Genomic DNA, 25306 nt, shown 5'->3' with positions numbered 1-25306 from the left:
ATGCAAGTCAACAATTCTCAATCGTAGGTCTTCTGAGAGCTCTTTTGTGCGAGGCATCATTCACATCAGGCAATGCTTCTTGTGAAAAGCAAACCCAGAATTGGTGTGTGTTTTTTATAGGGCATGGCAGCTGTAACCAGCACCTCCAATCTCATCTCATTGATTAGACTCCAGTTGGCAGACACCTCACTCCAATTAGCTCTTGGAGATGTCATTAGTTAGGGGTTCACATACTTTTTCCACCTGCACTGTGAATGTTTACATGGTGTTTAATAAAAACATGGTAACATTTAATTATTTGTGTATTAGTTTAAGCAGACTGTGATTTTCTGTCTATTGTTGTGACTTAGATGAAGATCAGATCACATTGTCACATGACCAATTTGTGCAGAAATTCATATCATTCCAAAGGGTTCACATACTTTTGCTTGCAACTGTATAGTAGTTTTAGCCATAGAGAAGATTGTGAGGAGAAAGGAAAGTGGCTAATTTCCTTAGATACATACAGAACATTTCTAAAATTTAAAATAAAGTAATAGAAGTCCTTATTTAACTCTATAACAACCAAGCGCTATACATATACAGTGCTGTATTAAAGCTACTGCTCCTGTAAGGCTACTTTCACACTTGCGTTCGGGGTTCCGCTTGTGAGTTCCGTTTGAAGGCTCTCACAAGCGGCCCCGAACTGATCCGTACGGCCCCAATGCATTCTGAGTGGATGCGGATCTGCTCAGAATGCCTCAGTCTGGCACCGTTTGACCTCCGTTCCGCTCAGCAGGCGGACACCTGAACGCAGTTTGCAGCGTTCGGGTGTCCTCCTGGCCGTGCAGAGCCAAACGGATCCGTCCAGACTTACAATGTAAGTCAATGGGGACGGATCCGTTTGAAGATGACACAATATAGTGCAATTTCAAACGGATCCGTCCCCCATTGACTTTCAATGCAAAGTCTGGACGGATCCGTCTGACTAACTTTCACACTTTGTTTTTTTTCTGAAATATAATGCAGACGGATCCGTTCTGAACGGATACCATTGTTTGCATTATAGGAGTGGATCCGTATGTGCAGACACCAGACGGATCCGCTCCGAACGCAAGTGTGAAAGTAGCCTAACCTAGGAGGAGTAGGACAGGATCCCAGCTGTCAGTAACAACCGGGGACCTGGGGGAGAAGACAGAAGTGGTATATTACTGCTTCTGCCTCCTTTTTCTCAGTGCATAGTGCTCACTGAGTGCAGTCAATAAAGGCATCACCTATGCTGCTTCCTCTTCTTGACCCTGCAATCATGCTGGGTATCTCCACCGTAACAGAGCTGCAGGGTCTTAGCAGACCCTGATCAGCTCTGACTTTGTACAGTGATCCCAAAGGAGGCTGTTTTTCCCTGTAACTGGGGCGCCTTTGGATACAAAATCCACGCCACAAATTCTTGCTTTATCATACTGCAAGCTGTGGAGCATCCCAAATGTTTTTTCCTCATGGATTCCACATGGCTTCCTCAGTGTACCTCCATATATAATCAGAGGTTTAGTGTGCGCCCATTGATTTGCCTTACCTGGCATACACGTATGACACATATTCCATGTCACAGCTTTACTGGGAAATAGGCATACACAAGAGAATATCCCATGGCACAGCTTTACTGGGAAATAGGCATACACAAGAGAATATTTCCCATGACATAAGCAATGTTTCTCCGCTTTGCCTTTTGTTTCATGCACCTGTTACCTGCAGAGAATTCAAGGTGTGGACTAAGTCCTGTGATGTGGATCACTAATAATCAAATATCGTGAATAGCAGGGTTAGTGATTTGTTGATTACAATTAAAACATAACTTTTATTATAGATAATTTAGAATAATAGGCCCAAAGATACAATGATAAATAATTAATAATCAGAGTGGCGGTATAACGGGTAGTTGTGCACGGCGGCACCCAAAATATAATTGAGAGAATGCTCGGCGGCATCCAAAAATAAACCGTACTCCTACCACTCTGTAGTCTGCGTCCAGGGTGCAGAATGCGTCCTGATGATGTCACGATGTTTGACTCCTAAGAAGACGCTGTTCTGCTGTAAGGGTGGCGGGGTACAGCTGTGGCCCTGGTTTGCCCTATAAATGTGGTCTATGGCTTGCCCTGATACTAGTGGGGGATAGCAGCCTAACCACAGGGCACTCGTCCTTAAAAGGGCGACCCCGTCCGGAACCTTGCCCTGTCGCCTGGCCCTGAATGGCCCTACTCTAGTCCCGCTCCCTACATGCACATTTCAGCAAGATAGCATCATCAGGGGAGATGTATAGGACTCTAAAGGCTTTTAAAGATCAGTGATGATAAATGCTAATCCCATCACTGATCATAGATGGACTTTTTGTGGAGTGCTCGATAATGCTCCACCTCAAAAAACGGGCATCCTTAGATAAGCCACGGGCAGTAAATCGCACCCGCGCTCTTTTGCCGCCAGAATTTAAACGCCAGATACGGCTCACACCTGTCCGGCGTGCCGCGTCATTGATTCGATGCGTCTGACGTGGCTCAGACCCATGCGCATGCGCGGGTGGCCGGGAATCATACTCGTACGTCATCTCGGCCGCGCATGCGCTATGGTCCCGCTCGGCAGTGGTCACATGGGGCGCCGCTCAAACAAGATGACGTGAGCGCGTCCTCTCGTCCTGTGGCAACAGGGCGGTCAGCTGAGATTGGTTGCCATGGAGCTGGGCGCGTCCCCAGCAACCATTCGCTGGTCGGTCTAGTGATATAGACCTCAATAGGTAAAAAGGCATTTACGGCATATTGATCACAACTAAATGATACAAGGATAGGTTGGCTGGAGTTCAGAACTCAGATCCAGGTGAATCAAGCAATTAAGTAGATACAGACAGATCTTACTACATAAGGTTTATAATACTGGTCCAAACACCTCAGTGTGCGTATACCATGATAACTGATAATAATTATAATAATACGCGCTTCGCAGAGGTCATAATACATGATTAGGATGAAATTCACTTAATCCATTTGTGTTTTTATTATCAGAGACATTAATCGGAGACGTTCGTATAGGGGTTCACTTCAGGATGGATGATTGGGATATTTAAACGAAACAGCTATAGTTAAGTTGTTCGTTCAGTCCAGTAGGTGAGACCGTCCGCAGCCTAAAGATCCATCTCGTCTCATGCTGTAGTAGTAAACGGTCCCAATCACCTCCTCTGACTGGTTGTTTCACCAGTTCGATCCCTATGGCGCTCAGGCATTTGGGATTCCCATTGTGGACTTCATGTATATGCCTCGAGACTGATGTGTCTCTCTTGTTCGCTATATCTCCCAAATGTTCCCCTATACGTCTACGCAGCTCCCTTTTGGTTTTCCCCACGTACTCCATTTTACACGTGCATGTTAATTTGTATATTACGCCGCTGCTGCGGCAATTAATGAAGTCGCGTATTTCGAAGGAGCGTTGTAGGTTTGTACTCTCAAAAGTCTTGCTGGTTTTGAGGGTGCCACATGCCACACAGTCACCACCACATCTGAAACAACCCAAAGGTCTACGGTCTAACCAGGTACCCCTTGCCGGTGCAGGCTGGAGGTGACTATGGACTAAGACATCCCTCAAACTTTGCCCCCTCCTGAACGTGATCTGCGGATAGTCATGAATACTGTCCCGGATGTCCGGGTCCATCAGAAGGATGGGCCAATGCTTCTGTAGTACTTGCCTGACATTGTGTGACATGTTATCGAACGTCCCGATTAGGCGAATTTTATGATCTCCATCTGTTTTTACTTTAGGTGACAGGAGATTAATGCGGGGTACTGCTAAGGCTTTTTGGTAGCCCTGTCGCAGTACCTTGTCCGGGTAACCTCTAGAACGAAACCTCTGTCTGAGGTCTCTTGCCTGCCTGACAAATTCATTGTGGTTAGAACAATTGCGACGCAGGCGCAAATACTGTCCACCTGGGATACCCTTTTTCAACGGTGTGGGGTGTCCACTAGTCCAGTGGAGTACCGAGTTGGTGGATGTGGGTTTCCTGTAAATCGTGGTCTGTATTTCATCCGATTCACCCCTAGATATGCATACGTCTAAGAATGGTAATGTCCTCCATTCTATCTCGTGGGTGAATCGCAGGCCCACAGAGTTACAGTTCAACCCACCAACAAACTCGGTAAATGCCTCCTTGGAGTTATTCCAGATGATGAAGATGTCGTCAATGTACCGGGCCCATATTAAAATGTTCCCGGTACCCGACGACACCTCCTCAGAAAAAGCTGTGGTAGATTCCCACCAGCCCAGGAACAAATTGGCATAGGATGGCGCACATGAGCAACCCATTGCCGTGCCCCTGAGCTGGTGGTAAATCTTCCCACTGTAGAGGAAAAAATTATGAGTGAGGAGATATCGCAGTAGTCTCAAAACAAAGGTATTGTGTCGAGTGTACTGCTGTCCCCTCATACTCAGAAAATATTGTACCGCCCCTAGGCCTGCCTCATGAGGAATTGATGAATATAGCGCCTCAACATCTATGCTGGCCAACCACGAATCTGCATCTATGGTGATACCTTCTAATCTTTTAAGCAGATCTGTTGTATCTCTTGTATAGGAGGGAAGTGAAATGACAAATGGCATAAGGATTTTATCTATATAAATGCCCAGATTCTGACAGATACTTCCTATTCCAGACACTATCGGTCTACCTTTCAGTGGTTTGGTCCCTTTATGCACCTTGGGAAGGCTGTAAAATGTCGCTATGATGGGAAACCTAGGAAAGAGAAAGTCATATTCAACATCACTGATCAGACGGTCACTCCTGGCCTCTGTGAGGATCTTTTTTAGTTCGGTCAGGTATGAATCGGTTGGATTCGAGGGCAAAACAGCATAGCTGTCTTTGTCCTTCAGGATTTGATAACACATAGTTTCGTAGTCCAGCCGATTCATAACCACCACGTTACCTCCTTTGTCAGAAGGTTTGATAATGCATGTAGAGTCATCTTTCAGTGATTTGATGGCCATTCGTTCCTCCCTTGTACAGTTCGGAGTCTGGTGTGATGGGCACAATGTGGACAGGTCCTCTAACACCAACTGAGAAAAAATATCCAAACATGATACATCCATCAGGGGGGGCATCCTTCTACTTTTGTTGGTTAGTGTGGTAAAGGGACCCTCGCCTTCTGGTTTTGACCTGTCCTCCGCCAGACTGTGTAGCAGTTGGACATCTGATAATAAATCAGGTGGAATTCCTAGCTCTCTGCATTTACGTTTGTCATTATTCTTGAACAGTTTGTGCCAGCGTAATTTACGAATAAATAGCTGCACATCTTTTGTCCATGTGAACAGGTCAAAACCACGTAACGGGACGAAAGAGAGGCCTTTACTCAGGACCGTCATCTCCAATTCCGAGAGGGCCCTGCTGGATAGATTAATTACTTTTGGGCCGTCCGGTCTCGAGAGCTGGTGCGGTTCCTGAGATGATATGCTACTCCCTGATCTAAAAAAGTGTTACCTGCACCAGATTGTTTTATCACTTGGGCAGATATCTACGTAAAGCTGATGTGCCAGTGAGGTAGAGCATAACCTCTGCTTCTCATATGATGGATTTCCCAGTGTCTTCTGATTACTGGGAGTTAAGCATTGTGCAGCATTCAGCAGTCTGTTGTTCACTGCCCGCTGGCTCTGGATTTTGGAGAGTTATTTAATCTTTACATAAAAACTTTAAGCAGCTGTTATTTACTGTGGAAAGTTAATTAAATTGCAGCATCCATTGTATTTCTTTGTAATTTTTCAATTCTAGTAAATTTACCTCCAGTATGTTTCCCCATGTATACTACAAATATAGGTTGCCTCCACTGGGGGGGGTGTGAGTTGAGAGAGTTGGAAGTCTGTAGGCATATCAAGTATTTTGGGAAAGTGCTATACATCATCAGTGTTATAAATTATCTATTGAATTATTACTGTCTGAGTAATTCTAGTTTTTTAATTCAGTCTGCTCTAAAAATCACAATTTAGTATTTATTTAGAATTTCCTCCCAGAATTCCAGAGAAGCATGTATGGCCTATATGTCTCCTCACACCGACTAAGACACTCTCTCCCCGGTTAAGCCATTACTCTCTGCTCTGCACTTATGACGGGCAATCACCCCTGAACATCTGTCTGCAGATGAGTTGCTGGATTATTTAGTATCCAAGTCATGTCTGAATGTCTATGTAAGGCTGGGTTCAGACCTGAGCGTCTTTGATATGCGCGTTAAACGCGCGTTTTTGACGCGCGTTTTTGACGAGCGTTTTTTGCAATAGTAAACGCGCGTTTGACGCGCGTTTGTGTGATTGACTGCAATGTCCTATGGCCACAAACGCGCGTCAAAACGCCCCAAAGAAGCTCAAGTACTTGTTTGAGCGTAGGGCGTTTTACAGCGCGTTTTTCAGCGCTGTAAAACGCTCAAGTGAGAACCAGGGCCATAGGGAAGCATTGGTTTTCATGTGTTGAGCGTTTTACAGCGCGTTTGAACGCGCTGTAAAACGCTCAAGTGTGAACCCAGCCTAAAGGGTTGAACGTTGACTTATAGGATAGCTGCCTTACATCTGGTGGCATTAGAGGCAGAGCTTGTTAAGAGCTCATTTGCATCCCTTTTTTCCCAGAATTCCAGAGGAGCAGGTATGGCCTATATGTCTCCTCATGCCGACTAAGGCTCTGTCTACCCTCAAAAATTTGGAAGAAAAGGTTAATTCCTCAACAGTACAACATATCATCATTGAGAAATTAGCCATTCGGGTTTTCCGTTTCACCTTAACAGTTTGTGGATCAAATTATGTATAATGGAAATGCTGCACTTTTTTTCTGCAGAAGATACTCTAAGACTTGTGCAACAGCGTGACACTGACACATATCTTATGACAAATATACTGCTCATACTATTACCAGTTCTGCACACCAAACATACATGAGTAACAGACATCCAATAAAAGGCAAATCCAGCACTTGAATGAAATGGAAAAAAATGTAGCGTTTATTCCATACTTAAAATCCGATACATCAAGTCCAAGTGCAGAAACGGCACACCATCTAATGCATTTCCAACCCCTCCTGGTCCTTAGTCATAGATGAGCAACAGACATGATTTTCTGTGATAATGCAGACATAATATAGATATTGTAAAAATTAATTTTAAAGTCTAACCCCCAATGTCCTCCACAAGATGGACAGCCGTGTGAATATGTATTCCATTATATACATGTGCACATTATGGTAATTACATAATTTTACAAATATAAAGTAACCATAAATAATGCAGATACTTACTAATATATACTGTAACAGGATTAGCTCACGGGATCACAGTCTCCTGGGATAGACGGGCGCTGTAGGCACACAAAACACAGTCCAGGCCAAGCAAGTATGGTGCAACTGACCGCACCCAGTTTTATTTGGCTTTTGCCGGCAAAAATATTAAACAAAACGGTACAACATAAAAGAAATGCCTAGCCGTCTGGGGGCTACGTCTATACATACAGCAGTTCCTAACTACAGGAAACTGAGCCTTATTGCCCAGCACCATAAACCAAACACACGGTTGCTTTGTACTCCCATCAGAGCTTTTCCTAGGAGCAGAGAACTCTGCTAGTGAGCTGTCTGCCCCTTTTTATAGTCCACCCAGGTGATTAACCACATTCACCATGAATACCTGGAGTGGCTAATTGGAGCAAGGACCCACCCAACTCTCCCTGCTCCAAGCAGCCAGGCCCTTCTAACCAGGTTTCTGATAAAACCTTACACACACACAAAACCTAGTTTTTCCTTCAATTCCCTGGCGGCTATTTAGAACGTATAAGACAGGAACCTAGGTGAGATGTAGACTCCTTCTACGACTTTCCCCCTGGTCCTGTCACAGTACATACATATATTCAGTATAACATGTTGAAATAAGTAAATGTGCTCTTTGATAATATATTCTCTCTTAGCCTTGACTTCTGGTGCAGGCAAGGACAAAGCAAGTACAGGTTTTCCTTAGCATGTAGCAAGTGATCTTGAACAAGAGCAGCACACGGGCATGTCGTTTGTTTTAGACTCTCTCGAGGTTTTCTTTCAGTATAATTAGCTCCTTGTGACTTGCTGGGTTCTTTTCACACCCAAGGCATTAGCAGTGTGTATAATTTACAGGAACTCCTTCAAGATATTATTGGTCTTGTTAAAAGCCGGATTTAAATGGCATACCACGCTATTTTGTAGTGTTTATTGTGATGCCATTTAGTTTTTATGCTTCACACACTGGGCTCCAGGTCTCTTGATATGTAGTGTGCTAGAAAAAGTCAAATCAAGCCAAGGGCCATGCAATAAAGACTGGCTAGCTCTGTTTTCTAAATGTATTCCCATGTTTTCTTAGAACACAGTGTTATACCATTCTTCTGTTATTCCTCCTAAAAACGTATGATTAAATTGACAACTGTGTGTTACCAGCTTGGGGGTCTGTCTCTGCACAGTCTGACACTGTCGACTCTGATCGGGTGGTATCAGACTGAAGGGTCCCCCCCCTTTTGACTATAGGAATAGTAACACCCAGATGTCAATTTATGTCATACATTTCTTGGAGGAATAACAGGAATGATACAATGCAGCTCTCTAAGAAAAGTTGCTCCAGAATCCTGATTTCCTGGGGAATACAGTTATTCGCTAATACAGGCAGGTCAGGAGATGTGATGGGTTCTCTTTTAATTGATCTTTATTCTCCCTTGTGACAGCAATTAGCAAAATCTGATCTTTTCATTCATGAATCGTTTCCCGTTTAGTCTTCAGACACCATGCATTAGCACATCTTAAGGTGCTTTTATACATGCCATTTTGATGCATTTTTTTAAGCCAGGGTCAGCAGAGCATCGTAATCGTCATCTTGTTTTAAATGAGGTTTTCTGGGAATTAAATACTAATTGTTGGGGGGTTCAAGTCCCGGCACCCCAACCAGTCAGCTGTTGGAAGGGATAGTAGTGGTTGGGTGAGCACTGCTTCCTCTTCCTCAGCCTGTGAAGTAGAGTCCAGCCCAGTCCCATTCAAGAGAACGGGACTGAGCAGCAATACCAAGCACAGCCACTATACAACGTACGGCACTGTGCTCCTCCAAGCACTGTGGCCCCTGCAAACAGCTTATCAGTGGGGGTGATGCCACTTGGACTCCTACAAATCAGATATTGATGACTTTTCCTGAGTATTTAATTCTCAGAAAACCCTTTTAAAATTAGGAGTTTTCTAGCCATTGCCAGAAATTCCCTCTAGTCCAGGATTAGTGTTTGTTGAGATGGAATCATTTCCCATTATTCTATATTATCAGTTTTACAAGCTACTTGCCCAAATGCACGAGTGCTAGGCGAGATTGAATTTGTTGTCAGGAGATCTCTGCATCGAAGTCTTCTTAAAAGCCTCATACAGTGTGTCTCAAGAGTAATTGATCTGTATTCAGCACTTAATCTCTGCAACTTTTGACTGGATTGTAGGAAAGCTTATACTGTACGTACGGTAGCTGAGGTCAGCTGGAAAAACATCCAGAATGTATATTCATTCCTGACATGAAGAGCAATCAAACTATTTGCTAATAGTTGGCCTTCTTGCTGAATACACTACTTGGAACTAGCTATTTCTTGTTGCACAGGATGGAAATAGATATCCCATTGCAGACTTTGTTTTGTTAAATACCCCACTGTCTTCCAAATGAGGTTCAGTACTGCCGCATTCATCATATACCGTAGTAGACTGGTAAGAAGAAATGTGTCCTAAGTGAGTAACTTAGGGTACTTTTACACTAGCGGCAGGACGGATCCGACAGGCTGTTCACCCTGTCGGATCCGTCCTGCCGCTATTTCGCCGTGCCGCCGGACTGGAGCTCCGGCGCAGCACGGCAGTGCGCGGTGAGAGGCCGCCGGACTAAAAAGTCATGCAGTACTTTTAGTCTGGCGGCCTCTCGCCGTGCTGTGACAGAGGTCCAGCTCCGTCCCCATTATAGTCAATGGGGACGGAGCGGCGGCATGGCGAAATAACGGCAGGACGGTTCCAACAGGTGAAAAAAAAAAATTGTGAGGCAACATAGACACTAAAGGTGTCACATTAGAGAGAAGTTGGTTGAACAAACATCTGGTGAATGTTCATTTTGCAGACACAGCCATACACATTTTAGTCCATGTTGGCCGTAATAGTTTTTGGCCATGTAATTCAATGAAACCGGGCAATGGACGATTGATCTTTTCTTTTTTTTTTTAAGAAATTGTTTCTCAAAACCTAACCCAATTTGCCTGAGCTACTGGTGAAGGTGCGCGTGTGTGCCCATTTCCGAAAGTCATCTTCACCTGCCGGCGGTCTGGCAAGGCTGTAGCAGCGCTTGAAATTGCCATCTTTGTGAGCAGCAGAGGGCAGTAGTGAAATACCAGCTGAAACATGGTCGTTGCCTTTCCAGTCAGCTTCCACTCTTCACAAGTGACGAGTGGGCATGGATGTCTGACCTCTGTTAGGTTTTATGCAACTTTGAGGCGATGCCGCTATTATCAGCGTAACCATCCCACTTCTGTGTCCACTGAAACTCTCGCTGCTCACAATGAAGGCGGACGCTTTGCATGTGGAAGAGGTGGAAATGGGGGAAGACAGTACACAGGGTGATAGCCAGACCACCCTCCGTTAGTGTTCTCAGTGCAAATTGGATGATGATGATGAGGAGGAGGAGCAGGAGACGGTTGCCTCCGCTACAGAGTGTAGTACCCATAGCAGGTTTATTCCATCTGTTCAGCGTGGATGGGCCGAAGAAGGGGATGAGGAGATTGAGAATCATCCTCCTGATGAGGACGGCGAAGTCTTGTCTGTTGGAACTACTCGTTGTTCAGCCTTCTCGACCTCCGCTACAAAGAGAACTTCTCATCTCTCATTCCTGTGGTGGAGAAGACTAGCAAAATGGTGCAATACCAGAAAGTCCTTGTGGAAAAATTGCTCCAAAAATTTCCAGCTGAAAATGCTGGCGGCAAAGTATGTATTTCCTTGGGCAACCAAGGAGGGGAGACGAGGGGAACACATAGCAGTTCCAACAGAGGCAGGACAACACTCTCCAAGGCCTGGGACAGTTTCATGACAACCCGCCAGCACCCTCACCCTGATGCGCAGCCTAGTGTCTCAAGGAGGGAAAAATGTTGGAATATGGTGAAGGAGTATGTAGCAGACAGTGTCAGCGTCCTCAGTGATCCCTCTGTGCCTTATAACTATTGGGTGTCCAAGCTGGACACGTGGCACGAACTTGGTCTCTACGCCTTGGAGGTGCTGGCCTGCCCTGCCGCCAGCGTTTTGTCCGAGCGGGTATTTAGTGCTGCTGGGGGCATAATAACTGATAAGCGCATCCGCCTGTCAACTGAAAATGCTGACAGGTTGACTCTTATCAAAATAAACAAGGCCTGGATTGCCCCTCACTTCTCTACTCCACCAGACGAAAGTAGCTGAGCATAAAGGCACTCTAAATGCGGCTTCTATGGTATATTAATTACACTGTATTCCCATGCACCCCTTCCACCACAAAAAGGGTATATGGTTCAATCTTCCTTTTCTCGTCCTCCTCCTCCATCATATCAACATGCTTATTAGGCTGCCTTCACTCCTAATGTTTTAGATGGTCAGATCAGCAGCAGGCCCTCGCCACTAATGTTTTAATGGTCAGATCAGCAGCAGACCCTCACCCCTAATGTTTTAGAGGGTCACCAGCAGGACCTCCCCCATAATGTTTTAGGTGGTCAGATCAGCAGCAGCAGGTCCTCGCCCCTAATGTTTTTGAGGCTCACCAGCAGGCCATCAGGGTGTGTATGATGCCCTCCTTTATGTGTAATAGAGGGTGTATTGGAGTGCTGGTTCCTTGTAATTTTTGGCAGCCCTTTCACTTAGTGCATAGGCTTTATAAGTGTAGGTGTCCCACTACCTGAACAATTGTACCCCAAATTGAATGAGACCCTCCTTTGTGATATACAGGTTTGTATCGGAGTGCCTCTTCCTTGTAATTTGTGGCAGCACTTGCACTTTATTTACAAATAAATATACAGGAAACAATGTTTCTTAACAATTTTTCCTCTAAAATCGATTTCATCTTCAGTTTTGTGCGTATTATTGTCAGTCTGTAAAAGTGGGGTACTACTCGGACAACATCGTTCCCAGCAGCAACCTGGGAGTCATAGATGCATCCAGACATCCTCCCCATGCTGTTCCCGAACCATTTCAGTGGTGTTTCCATCAATTTCTTACCTTTTCCTGTAAACCAGACACCCTCCCCTCTTCAGAGCAGGGAGTGCCTGGTTTAATGCTTGGGTTCTCCCATTGATTTCCATTGTGCTCGGGTGCTCTGTAGAGCACTCGAGCATCCCAAAGTGTTCTACACTTTGGTGCTCGATTAACACTAGTCATTAACAATTACTTATTTTCTTTAACCAAAAACAGACTTTTGGTGAAAGCTTTCACATTTTTAAGCCACTTTCCCACGAGCTAGTTTAAAGTCTGGATCCGATGCAAACACAACTGGGCTGAATCCTAAGGCCTCTTTCACACTTGCTTTGTCCGGATCCGGTGTGTACTCCACTTGCCGGAATTACACGCCGGATCCGGAAAAACGCGGGTGTACTGAAAGCATTTGAAGATGGAGCCGTCTTCAAAATGCGTTCAGTGTTACTATGGCAGCCAGGACGCTATTAAAGTCCTGGTTGCCATAGTAGGAGCGGGGGAGCGGTATACTTACAGTCCGTGCGGCTCCCGGGGCGCTCCAGAATGACGTCAGAGCGCCCCATGCGCATGGATGACGTGTCCATGTGATCACATGATCCATGCGCTTGGGGCGCCCTGACTTCACTCTGGAGCGCCCCGGGAGCCGCACGGACGGTAAGTATACTGCTCCCCCGCTCCCCGCTACACTTTACCATGGCTGCCAGGACTTTAGCGTCCTGGAAGCCATGGTAACCTTTTAGAAAAAGCTAAACATCGGCTCCGGCAATGCGCCGAAACAACGTTTAGCTTAAGGCCGGATCCGAATCAATGCCTTTCAATGGGCATTAATTCCGGATCCGGCCTTGCGGCAAGTCTTCAGGATTTTTGGCCGGAGCAAAAAGCGCAGCATGTTGCGGTATTTTCTCTGGCCAAAAAACGTTCCGTTCCGGAACTGAAGACATCCTGATGCATCCTGAACGGATTTCACTCCATTCAGAATGCATTAGGATAAAACTGATCAGGATTCTTCCGGCATAGAGCCCCGACGCCGGAATTCTATGCCGGAAGAAAAGAACGCAGGTGTGAAAGAGCCCTAACCCATTGATCACTGATCCTTCCTTCACCCTCCTATATTCAATCAGAAATATTTCTAGAATAAACCCCTTTCTCACTATAGAAACCACAAAAACTCTCATTGTTGCCCTGATCCATTCCCGCCTCGATTATTGTAACTCACTATTAATTGGCCTCCCCTTCACCAGACTTTCCCCTCTCCAATCTATCTGTTATGCAGCAGCCAAGGTCATCTATCTGTCTAACCGCTATTCTGATGCCTTCACTCTGTGCCAGTCATTGCATTGGTTGCCCATACAGTAGAGAATCCAATTTAAGCTGCTTGTTCTCACCCACAAAGCTCTCCACAGTGCTGCACCCCCTTACATCTCTTCCCTCATCTCTGTCTCTACCCATGCTCTACGCTCTGTAGACGACTTACAAATGACATCCACCATAATCCGCACCTCGCACTCCTGGCTCCAAGACTTCTCCCGAGCTGCACCAGTTCTCTGGAATTCCCTACTCCAAGAACTCAAGTTAAATTGCAATATACAGTTTTAGGTGCTCCCTAAGAACACATCTTTTTAGGGTGGCCTATCACATCCCATGATCTGACTCCTCTCCATATCTAGCCCATCTATCATCATTTCCCGAACCTGATCCTCTACCAAATTCTCCACCGCACCCATGCACCCAGAAGCACTACAGATATCGGCTCGTGACTGGCTAATGCACCTTTATATCTCCTCCTCTATTTTCCCAAGATGGCTGGACCATTGTACAAAACAAGCACTTGTTACCTGTTGTGTCACCACTATCTCCTCATAGATTGTAAGCTCTTGCGAGCAGCGTGCTCATTCCTCTTGTTCTAATTATTGACTTGTCTGTTGCTATGTTATTTTATCACTGTTTGTACATGAACTGATCACCCCAGCATGATCTATATTGTTAGATGTTAGAGTTAACTTAAAGTTTTACAGTATTATTCTGTTTTTGTTCTCATAGGAATTTTACTCTAGCAAAGATGGGACCAAAATTCCGATTTTTATTGTCCACAAAAAGGGTATTAAATTGGATGGTTCTCATCCTGCTTTTCTGTATGGCTATGGTGGTTTTAACATCTCTATCACCCCAAGTTACAGGTAAGATTTTTTTATGGATGTACGAATGCAGAAAATACTGAAAACAATGGGTATTGTGCTTTGTCAACATCAAGTGAAAAAAGAAGACTTGATGTTTGAAGAAAATATTGGGTTAACAGCTACACTGTTCAGACTGCCAGTGATAACCCTGCACAAGATATCTGTTGGTTTATTGGGATTAGCACAGACAGAGAAGTACATCAAGCCAAGATTTTAAGAAATCTCATCCACACATTGCGGAACATACCCACATTGTAAATTGACCTGTGGTGCATATTGTAAATGTTCAGCATGTAAATTTATGCTTTAGATTTCCACTATGGATATTTCCTTTGGCAATGCATAGAGTAATTGTACCAGATTTTGCTGCAAGAAATTACCCTAATCAAAGTCCGTGGGCAGTATCTCTGACTACACTTCCAAAAACATATCGGGTACATATATATGTCTCCTGTTGGAAAAATGACCCACATTATAGGCCTCTTTCTTCTGGCATTTTCCCTCATGTAAGCAGTAGGTATGGGACCCTATCTGGTAAATGCTAATGTTTGTTAGATGATGAAAGGACTTCATGTGTCTGGTGGAGGATTCTTTCAAACATGCTTGCATTAGAAATTGGGACGACATTTTGGAAAAGTCAAATTCTGACTTCATCTATATTTAATACCTTTTCATTCCAGTGTATCCAGATTGATCTTCGTAAGGCATTTAGGTGGCATTCTTGCTATTGCAAATATCCGAGGTGGAGGAGAGTATGGGGAAACGTGGCATAAAGGTTAGTTTTACCTTGTTTCTATGAGAATCTGCTTGCTTAAAGGGGCTGTCCACTTTTTTTATTTTTTATTTATTACCTATCCACAGGAGGTAGATGCTTATATAGCATATAATTCTGAGAAAGGTTGAACTTTATGGACCTGTTTTTTTTTTTTTTTTTTAAACCTATTTTTGGACAATATTCATCTTCTCTTGTCATGCAATGTGAATGGTGTTTATAACGCCAGTTTTGAGCTTTTGCTGTGGCATGAAATGCGTCAAAACTATTAATAAGCAGATGCCTCTTAATAGTTTTACTGCGTCTCGGCAGTTCCATGATCCAGAATCTGCTAGGAGCTGCCGTACAATGCCGTAGACTTGTGCCAAAAAACTAGTGTAAGTCAGCTGAAATGTGCCGATCTGCGAACCCTCCACCCACCCGTATCCTGCTCACTTTTTACTAAAGTGTTGTAATTATTGTATCTTATTGTTTAAAGCATGTATTGCAAGAAGGACATTTTCTTGTATGTATGTTCATACAAAACCACAGATCATTTATTTTCCAATTAAAGGCTATGGATACTGTTGTCAAGAAAAAAAATAAAGATTTTTACATTATTAGTGGTTTTCTTGCATTAATAAAGTTGCACCAAGGTTCTTCATTACTTCATATATTTTCAGAGCTCTTGATATCCAGTTTGTAACCTGCTCTGAGTTTTAAAATTTTTGCTCCTGTGCACACGTTTAGGCCTTGCGTCCGATGTATATCGTATTTTTCGCTTTAAAAGACGCACTTTTTTTCTCTCTCAAAAGTAGGGGGGAAATTTTATTGCGTCTTATAAAGCGAATACCAGTCAGCACTTCCATTATTGAAGCTCTTATTAGTATGCAGTAGGCATGGGGAACCGGGAGAGAAGCGCTGCGAGCACTGCCGGTACTCGACCTCCTTGCACTGTCTAGTCTGCGTACAGCGTCAGGACACACTATGACCTGACGCTGCACACAGTCAGGTGACAGTGCAGTGCAGGCCCGGAGAAGAACAGGAAGTGAAGAATATAGAGGAAACCGCTGGACCTGCAAAGGAGCAGTGGCGCAGGAGAAGTAAGTGAATTTATTTTAAAGTCTGGTACAGAGTTCTTACATGGGGGTCTGATCTGATGGCTTTCGGTGGGTGCACGTCCCCAATATGGTTTCCCTCCACCCGGATCACTGGATACAATTGTATACTTATTGAGGAGACAGCACACCAGGAATTTTGAATAATGTTTCTTTAATTCATTAGTATTCAGACACCAGTGGTAATTTATTTTTACAGTAGTGCAACATTTCGGACATTTTCATTTTAGTCCCCTTTTTCAAGCTGATGATTATAAGAAAAGAAAAATTTTAAATTACATAAATCCTTTAGAGTAACATGATTTTCTTATATACCAAGGATACAGAAGAGACGTGGGGTCGTATAGTACATGATCAGACACATTGAGGTATACAACTGCATGATTGAAAACAGATACATGATTAGAAAAATCATGGCTGTTCCACATATCAATGATTGGAATAACAGCACAAAAAGCATTTATATATTTGCCCTGCATGTATACATGATTGGTAAGTATATTGTAAGAAAGGAACAAAAAGCAAGGGGCAGAAAGGAAAAAGAGACCAAAATGGAGCAAAAGAAGACACAGGAAAAGGATAATGTGAAAAAATATGACAGTGTGGCCCAAAAATTCAGAGAAAGAGTTCATTGAGAGCAATAGAGAACCAGATGTCCAAGGCATCATGAAAGTCAAGAAGAGTACATGATTAATAGGGGTGGAAGTAACATGATTCAGGCACATATATTTATATCAGTAGAAAAAGGGGTATATGGGATTTCCACATGGCTGGAGCCCAGTAGTGTAGAGATGTATGAAAAGGGATCTCCATGTTAAAGCAGGAGATTAAACTCCTATTCAAGGGTAAATAAAAAGGTTGTAAATGGGTAAGGTTACCTGGTATATGCTTAGGCCGCGGGTTTGGTGTGCATGGTAGATAGGGCGGCTGCAGCATTTTAAAACCGCTGCTACGGGCGTCATGGCCCAATCGGAGGCTAGGCCTATTGGGTCGGCGCAATGACAGGAACTTCGATAGCTGTGCTGAATGCGGTCGTGGGCATGTGCAGTCGGTCCAGGAATGCCCGGGCGCCATCTTGGGTGATGGCGTGATGTGCTGGATGCGGCCTGGGGGAGGCGGCAGACAGCGTGGGCATGCGCAGTATGTCCAGGAATGCCCAGACGCCATCTTAGGTGATTCATCTGTATCCAAGGCAAAGTTGGGGCATGCGCAGTAGAAAGTCAGAAGGGATTATTGATGAGGGAAAAGGGGATTAATGGGCAACTAGGCATGGGTCGTGTTAGGTTCCCTGTTGACTATTGGCTAGAGTAGTTAGCAATATATAACGTGGCACAATAGGAGTATATATTTATTAAGTATTATCGGTTGTAGATAAGGTGTTTAGGTATATATAAATTAGATAAATGTCTCATTAGATCCATACATGTATATTTCATCATGAGAATCAACAAATAATAATAAGAACGTTGATGGAGAACGGGCTGAAATGGTCTCCTGTAGAAGTGCATACTTACTGTAGGACCCAATTTGTGCTTCTCGGGTGTCCCCACCCGATACTAGACTGGAAAAAAGATACTAGACTGGAAAAAGGTCCTGTAAGGGAACATAATAAATATTCATTAGACAAGGAGGTGGTCATGATAACATATCAATACTAGTTACATATATTTATCATTTTTATTTAGGCCCCCTGGATGGAGGGTACCCAGACGACAAATTCATTGCATTTCACGGTTGAGTAGAGTCTCTTCCCTATTTCCCCCTCTTCGTGGTGGGGGACCCAGTCGATTACCTGGAATCTTAATTGGCTGGATGAGTGTTTGTGGTATAGGAAATGTTCAACTAGAGGTGCTTATATTTTTTGTATGGATGTTAGATTTATGTTGGCTGATTCTGTCCTTAATCTTCTGTGTAGTTTCGCCAACATAGCCAACACCACAAAGACATTTAATAAGATAAACTACAAAACTGCTGGTACATGAGAAGTGGCCTCAAATGTCATATTTCTTTCCTGAACAGGGATGTGTAAATGAGGGTCCCTTGGTGACATTTCCACACTAAGCGCAGTTGAGGTATGGGTAGGTGCCCAGGTTTTGGCTGCCTGTGATGGTGGTTTTGGGCTCTAACATATCTAGGGCCTAAATCTGAGCGAATTAGATGGTCCCTAATGTTCCTTTGGTGTTTGTATGACATAAGCGGTTTGGACTTGAAGGTGTGTGGGAAGCTTCTCTGAAGGATGTGCCAATGTTTATGGATGATCCGGCTTCTATCTGTACTGTATGTAGAGTATGTGGTGACGCACGGAATCCTGTAATCATCATTGGCTGGTTTGGGTTTAAGAAGTTCATCACGTGTGTGCTTCTTTGTGTTGTCCAAATGTCGTTTAAGTAGTGGTGTTGGGAAGCCTCTAGACATAAATTTGTTGGACATTTTGATTAGCTTTGTTTGAGAAGTTACTGGGTCGGATACAATTTTTCTGAACCTTATCAATTGTGACAGTGAAAGGGAGTCAATCAGGCCAGGAGGATGACAACGATCATAGCGAAGTAGACTATTCCTATCTGTTGGTTTTGTGTAGAGGTCAAATTCTAGTGTGTTGTCCCTTACCTTAAGTAAAACATCCAGAAAGGGTATTTTGGTTTGGCTTGTTTCTAAGGTGAAGGCAATGGATTCGGCGCCCGAGTTGATAATTTTACACAATTGTTATAGAGGTCGTGTTTATGGACGACCCTCTCTTCAAACGCATTCATGTATTTGATGGCGAAAGTCGGTGCAACGTTACAGCCCATGGCGGTCCCGGATACTTGCAGGTAGAATTTGGTCCTCAAATAAAAAATAGCTCCTCTTTAATACGAAGTTGAAAAGGTCAATGATTGATTTTTCCATTTCATCCACCATGATGGCCACAAGTGAGAGATGATCCTTGACGTCTGTATGGGCAGGAATATACAGACAGCGTTTAAATTGCCCCCACCCCTTCTCACCCTCAGGGTTTTTCCTGCCCCTATGGGGTCAGCATGCAGAGAGAGGCCTCCCTGTGGGGAGGTGAAGATTGCTACTTTTACCTTCATCATCCCTCGCTGCCTTCCCGCAGCAGGGGCTAAGGCTGGGCAGCGGGGGCCTCATGGACGCTCGCTCCGGCTCATGCTGGGGCCTGCGTTCCGTCCAGTTCGCGGTCTTCCTTCGACAACTAAGTAGGAAGCAGACCACCGATGCCTGCGGTCTCATGGGACGCTCGCTCCGGCTCATGCTGGGGCCTGCGCTCCGTCCATATCGCGGTCCTGCTTTCACAGGTATTAGGAAGCAGACCACCGATGCCTGTAGTCACGTGGGACGCGCGCGCTTCATTGACCCTTGCGATACTGAATGGCGGAGCTACAGCGCACGCGGATGACATCAGACGCGGATACTACTAATTGTGGTGCTCGTGCGGCTTAGAAACAGCATCTCTGCCACCATGTCAACACGTGAAGCTCCAGCATCCCGTCAGGAGGGCACTGACCCCTCTCCGGCTGCACCTCCCGTGATTTCCCCTATGGGGATGATGGTCTCTTTTATTTTATTTTATGTTACATACCTATGATTTATCATATGATATTTGGTTGCTCTCCTCTGTTCCTTAGGGAGCTAGAGAAACAAAGTCTAAATCCAGACCTCTAAAGTGCGCTACTTGTGCCAAGAGATTTCCGGATAACTACAAAAATAAATTATGTAAAGTCTGCATATCGGACATCTTAAAGGAAGAGCAACCATCTATCTTTTCTCAGATTAAATCTTTTATCCAGGTGGAGATCAGATCTTCCATGGCCTCGCTGAGAGCCCCTAGTCCCTTCCCACCACCTAAGAGATCTAAACTATCCGTTCAATCCTCCTCTGAGCCAGAGGACATTGACGAGAATGCCTCTACCTCTAGACGAGGTTTTGAGGAAGATCTTATTTCTGATAAAATGATAAGAAATACTACTTCTCCTCGGATGAGATGGAAGCGTTACTTAAAGCCATAAGGTCTACCATGGGCATAGAGGATGCTCCCAGACTACGTACGGTACAGGACGAGATGTTTGGGGGATTACGAGCTAAAAAATCTAAAGTATTCCCCATCAATGAAAGCATTAAGGATATGATCCTGGATGAGTGGATCGAACCCTAAAAGAGGCTAGGGGTATTAAAGGAATTCAGAAATAGATTAAGATTCGATCCAGCCGAATGTAAGATATTTGAGATCCCCAAAATCGACATTCAGGTGGCGAAGGTAGTTAAGACGGCTTTACCGTTTTAAGATTCCTCACAGTAAAGTGATCCAGTGGAACGCAAAGCAGACTCCCTCCCAAGGAAAGTTTGGAGTCAAGACTAATATTGCAGCCACATCTGTAGCCCAATATTGCAGCCATCTGTATTTCTGGTTATCAGAATTAGAGGAGCATCTAAAAAATAGGACTCCCAGGGAAGGCATTATAAATTCTATCCCACTATTAAAATCCGCAACTGCTTTCCTGGCTGACAGTTTGGTTTTCCACCAGAGATACAGCTTTGTTTAATGCGGCTAGAAGAGCCTTGTAGATAAAAGCCTGGTCGGGGGACAAGGCCTCCAAGGCCAAATTATGTTCAATTGTCTTCTCAGGTGAATTTGTATTTGGGCCAGTGTTAGATAAAATACTGGAAAAAGCTGTCGACAAAAAGAAGGGGTTTCTGGAAGAGAAAGAAACTAAAACTGCTTTCCTGATAGCCATAACATCTGCTAGATGTAAAAGTGAAATTCAGGCCCTTTCCTGTAGAGAGCCATACCTGAATGTTTTTGAGGACCGAGTAACATTGAGGCTAGATCCAGGGTTCCTCTCCAAGGTGGCATCAGATTATCACCAAAGGATGAGGCTGAAGAAACATGGCATCCTCTTGATGTTAGAAATACAATTTTACAATATCTAGAAGCATCTAAGACCTTTAGGAAAGACGATAATCTTTTAGTTCAGTTTGCAGGTCGAAACATAGGAAGGAAACTTTCTAAAGCCTCTGTAAATCGCTGGATCAGAGCTACAATAGGATGTTGTTACTCCCTTCAAAATATTCCTTGTCCTATGGGTATTAAAGCTCACTCTACCAGGGCAACTGCCTCTTCTTGGGCAGAAAAAGGAGGTTTTGTTAGATCAGATTTGCAAAGCGGCTACTTGGTCTAGTATCAACACCTTCATTAAACATTATCGCCTTAATCTGGCCGCCTCTGCAGATTTAGCATTTGGCCAAAAAGTACTGCAGACTGCTTCCCACCCTATGTAAATATTTGTTAGTTCTCACTAGTGGCCATCATAGTGGATGAAATGGAAAACCGTAATTAGACTTACTGGTAATTCCGTTTCCTTGAATCCACCATGATGGCCCATATACAGGTGAAACTCGAAAAATTTGAATATCGTGCAAAAGTCCATTTATTTCAGTAATGCAAATAAATGGACTAAAAGGAATTGCATTAATGCAGCTTAAAATTTACATTTTGTGAAAAGGTTCAATATTCTAGGCTCAAAGTGTCACACTCTAGTCAGCTAATTAATCCATATCCCCTGAGCAAAGGGTACCTCAAAATTGAGACTTTGGGGTTTCATAAGCTATAAGCCATAATCATCCAAATTTTAACAAATAAAGGCTTGAACTATCTCACTTTGCATGTAAGGAGTCTATCTCATATGTTAGTTTCACCTTTTAAGTTGCATTATTGAAATAAATTAACTTTGCGCGATATTCACATTTTTCGAGTTTCACCTGTATATTCCCTCTCAAAAAATAAAAAATTTAGATCTTATATTAAATTCCTATATCTAGATTTGGGTATGAAGTAATACTCAAATGGACACACACACACACATTGCTCACCTACCTTGGTAATTTGGAAGAACACTGAGGGTGAGGAGGGGTGGGGGCAATTTAAACTCTCTCTGTATATTCCTGCCCCTACAGAGGTCAAGGGTCACCCCTCACTTGTGGCCATCATGATGGATTCAAGGAAACTGAATTACCGGCAAGTCTAATTACGGTTTTCGTCACTTGTAAACTCCATTTTGTCTTCTAAGACCTTAGAAACATAGGCAATGCCCTCATCGGTGGGGATATTGGTGTACAGGCTGGTCACATCCATAGTGACCAAGAGACTGCTACTCCAGTCAACCTGCAGGTCCCTGCAGAAAATCAGTTGTATCTAGGATGTAAGACTTACCTCGCTGGGCGTATGGTCGCAGTAGTTGGCCTAGTACTACGGCTGAGGGTTCGAAAACCGATTCGCAACCCGACAAAATAGGGCGACCAGGGGGGGGTTATTAAGACTGTTATGAATTTTTGTCAGCATACATTACGGGGATTCTTAGGTGTCAAAAATTCTGCACATTTTTTGTGGATAATGCCTTTCTCTAATGTATGGAGTGTCTGCTGTAATGATGAAGCTGGCTCATGGTCAATTGGTATGTAAGTGTTCCTATCACTCAGTTGTCGCATGACTTCCTTTCTATAATCCTCTCTATCCATTATAACAATGCCCGAGCCCTTGTCTGCTGGTTTAATTACAATTTTTTCATTATTCTTAAGACTGTCTAGTGCAATTTTTTCCGCTTTACTAAAGTTGCATCTCACCTTGTGTCGAAAATTATTTATTTTTAATATTCAAGTTGCTTCAGGTCCTTCTGGATGAAGGAAATGAAGGTTTCAACCGCTTCATTATTATGTGGTGGTTCAAAGGTACTGTTGGGTTTACATGTCTGTGTCCTTTATTGGATGGTGGACAGTGTCGTTGTCGTTTCTTGAGTTGCCCAGGTTGGTTTGTCTATATCGATGTGAGCTCTAAGGCGAAGGGATCTGTAGAACCTTGACATCTCTGTATCTAGTGTAAATGGCACAGAAGATGGGTTGGTGCGAACCCTAATCCTTTGTTTAGAAATGGGTATCTGCGTCATTTAGTCGTAGGTTGGAGAGATTCACTACCAGGCTCTCTTGGTTTTGTGTGGTGATGTCCGTTGGGTTAGGTGTCATTGTGCACGTGTTCGGTTGCTGGATCTGGTTTGGATCGGCTCCCTCCTGTTGCAGTTATTTTAGTTAAAAGCGTATAGGGGCGTATTTCAGTAGATTTAAGTAATTTGCTATGCCTGTTTTTGGCCTGCCCCCTTTTCCCGCCACCTTGCGGGACCCCCTATGTTCATAAGAAGTAAACGAACAGAGGGAAGAAAGTTATATTGTTGTCTGTTACAATGAAGACACACAGGTCTGTATAGGAGCTGTAGAAAATTTTAATAAAGACCATTTGCTAAGTTGACTGTCACTTTATAAAAAAAAATAGCATTTTGTTAGCTATTTCCCCCTCTTCCTTGATAACCATCAGTACATCTTATCACACATATATCTTAACATTGTCTTTTGTTCATTTTTTTTTATGTCCATATAGACATGATAGGATCTCAGTGCCACTCATTTTCACTCAGGTGGTGTAATAAGCAATTACAATTTTTCATGCATATTCTTCCTCCTTTACCTTTCTTCATTGTACATGTGCTATTCTGACTTAACATCTTAATATTTTGCATATTTCTGGTGCTTCAGAGAAACAAATGATGGGTGGATTAGCCTTTCCGTCCTTAATTCATCTGAGTATATATATTTTTATCCACGGATGTCTCATTTCCTGGTTACAAAAGATTTTATAGAGGTTGTCCCGTGTTTTCAAGTTATCCCCTATCCAAAAGGTAGATAACTAACTTATTGGTGAGGGTCTCAACTACTTAGACCCCCCCACTGATCCTGAGAACAGGGGTCCTATTCCCCTGTTCTCAGGATCAGTGGGGGTCCTAGCAGTTGGACGCCAACCGATCAGTTAGTTATCCCCTTTTCTGTGGATTTTAGTATGGAATGAATGATTCATTTATGTTTTTCCTTCTTTTACAGCTGGTATCTTGGGTAAGAAGCAGAACTGTTTTGATGACTTCCAGTGTGCTGCTGAGTATCTAGTGAAGAAAGGGTACTCCACTTCACAGAAAATCACCATCAATGGAGGTTCAAATGGTGGCCTTTTAGTTGGTATGTTGTTTTATGTACTTCGCTTTTGCTAAAACTATGCTGTTAGGGTTATGTGAGTCTTATCCACTATATCTGCAACAGACACTCTTCCTACAATAGAAAGGTGTCAAAACACACAGATCATTGCATCTGGGACAGTGTAACTCATGCTGACCCCTGTCTACTACCAACATCCCCTACAATGGGCACATGAGCATCACAACTGGGCCATGGATCAATGAAAAAAGGTTGCCTGGTCTGTTATGTGCATCACCTTAGGATGTGTTCACACTTCATATCATTACACCTCCTCTCTGAGTAGGCTTCACTACTGTTTTGGCTCACAATAACTGATGGAAGTAACTGACCACATTACTGAATTGTGAACTCTGCCTTACTTGTGCTGGAAAAATAAGCCAGATCCAGGGGCGTGCACAGAAATCATGAGGCCCCATAGCACAGAATCCCCCACCCACCCCAATAAAAAGTACAATCCTTGCACTAACATAATAAGAACGTTATTGGTAAATTTTATGTGCATTACGTTTGTTATGTCTGCATGCAACGTCTAAAGGGTTAAAATGGCGAAACTGAAACTAGCTGACACCAACAGCTGATGGCACAGGCTTAACTCCTGAGCCTGTGCCTTCACTGTGCTACACATCTACATGGCAGTCCCTGCCCCTCATTGCCCCATTAGAAATAGGCTGTTACTAATAGGACAATGTATATGCACACATATAAACACCAGTACAACCATAACCCTGTCCCTTTCCACCCCGAATCACACATTACACACCCAGCAGAGCAGACGCAGCACACTGAGTGCAAATGGTCACTGACACACTGTGTCCCCCTCCCCTGCACATTGCAGAACAGTATGTGAGTGACTACATTAACAGTCAGTAAGACCATGAATGTGCTGCTGAGTGTAGAATTCAGGAGTGGGACCTTTGCTTTTGGATGCATATTCTCTTTCTCCAGAGTCCAGTTATCCAGGCCAGGAGCTCTCCAGATCAGTGGACAG

The 25306-nt window shown here is 43.8% G+C and overlaps 1 protein-coding gene across 1 annotated transcript in view; it reads left to right on the top strand.

The window, feature by feature from the left end:
• Positions 1 to 25306, top strand: part of LOC120998230 (prolyl endopeptidase) — a 138858-nt gene that overhangs the window by 98241 nt on the left and 15311 nt on the right. Inside the window, exons 11-13 of the mRNA XM_040428816.1 lie at positions 14246 to 14382; positions 15063 to 15157; positions 24169 to 24300. Of these exons, the coding sequence (XP_040284750.1) occupies positions 14246 to 14382; positions 15063 to 15157; positions 24169 to 24300 (364 nt within the window). The remainder of the gene's footprint in view (positions 1 to 14245; positions 14383 to 15062; positions 15158 to 24168; positions 24301 to 25306) is intronic.

Source organism: Bufo bufo, chromosome 4 (assembly GCF_905171765.1).
Source record: "Bufo bufo chromosome 4, aBufBuf1.1, whole genome shotgun sequence".
Taxonomy (NCBI): Eukaryota; Metazoa; Chordata; class Amphibia; order Anura; family Bufonidae; genus Bufo; species Bufo bufo.
This window is presented reverse-complemented; position numbering and strand designations above follow the sequence as displayed.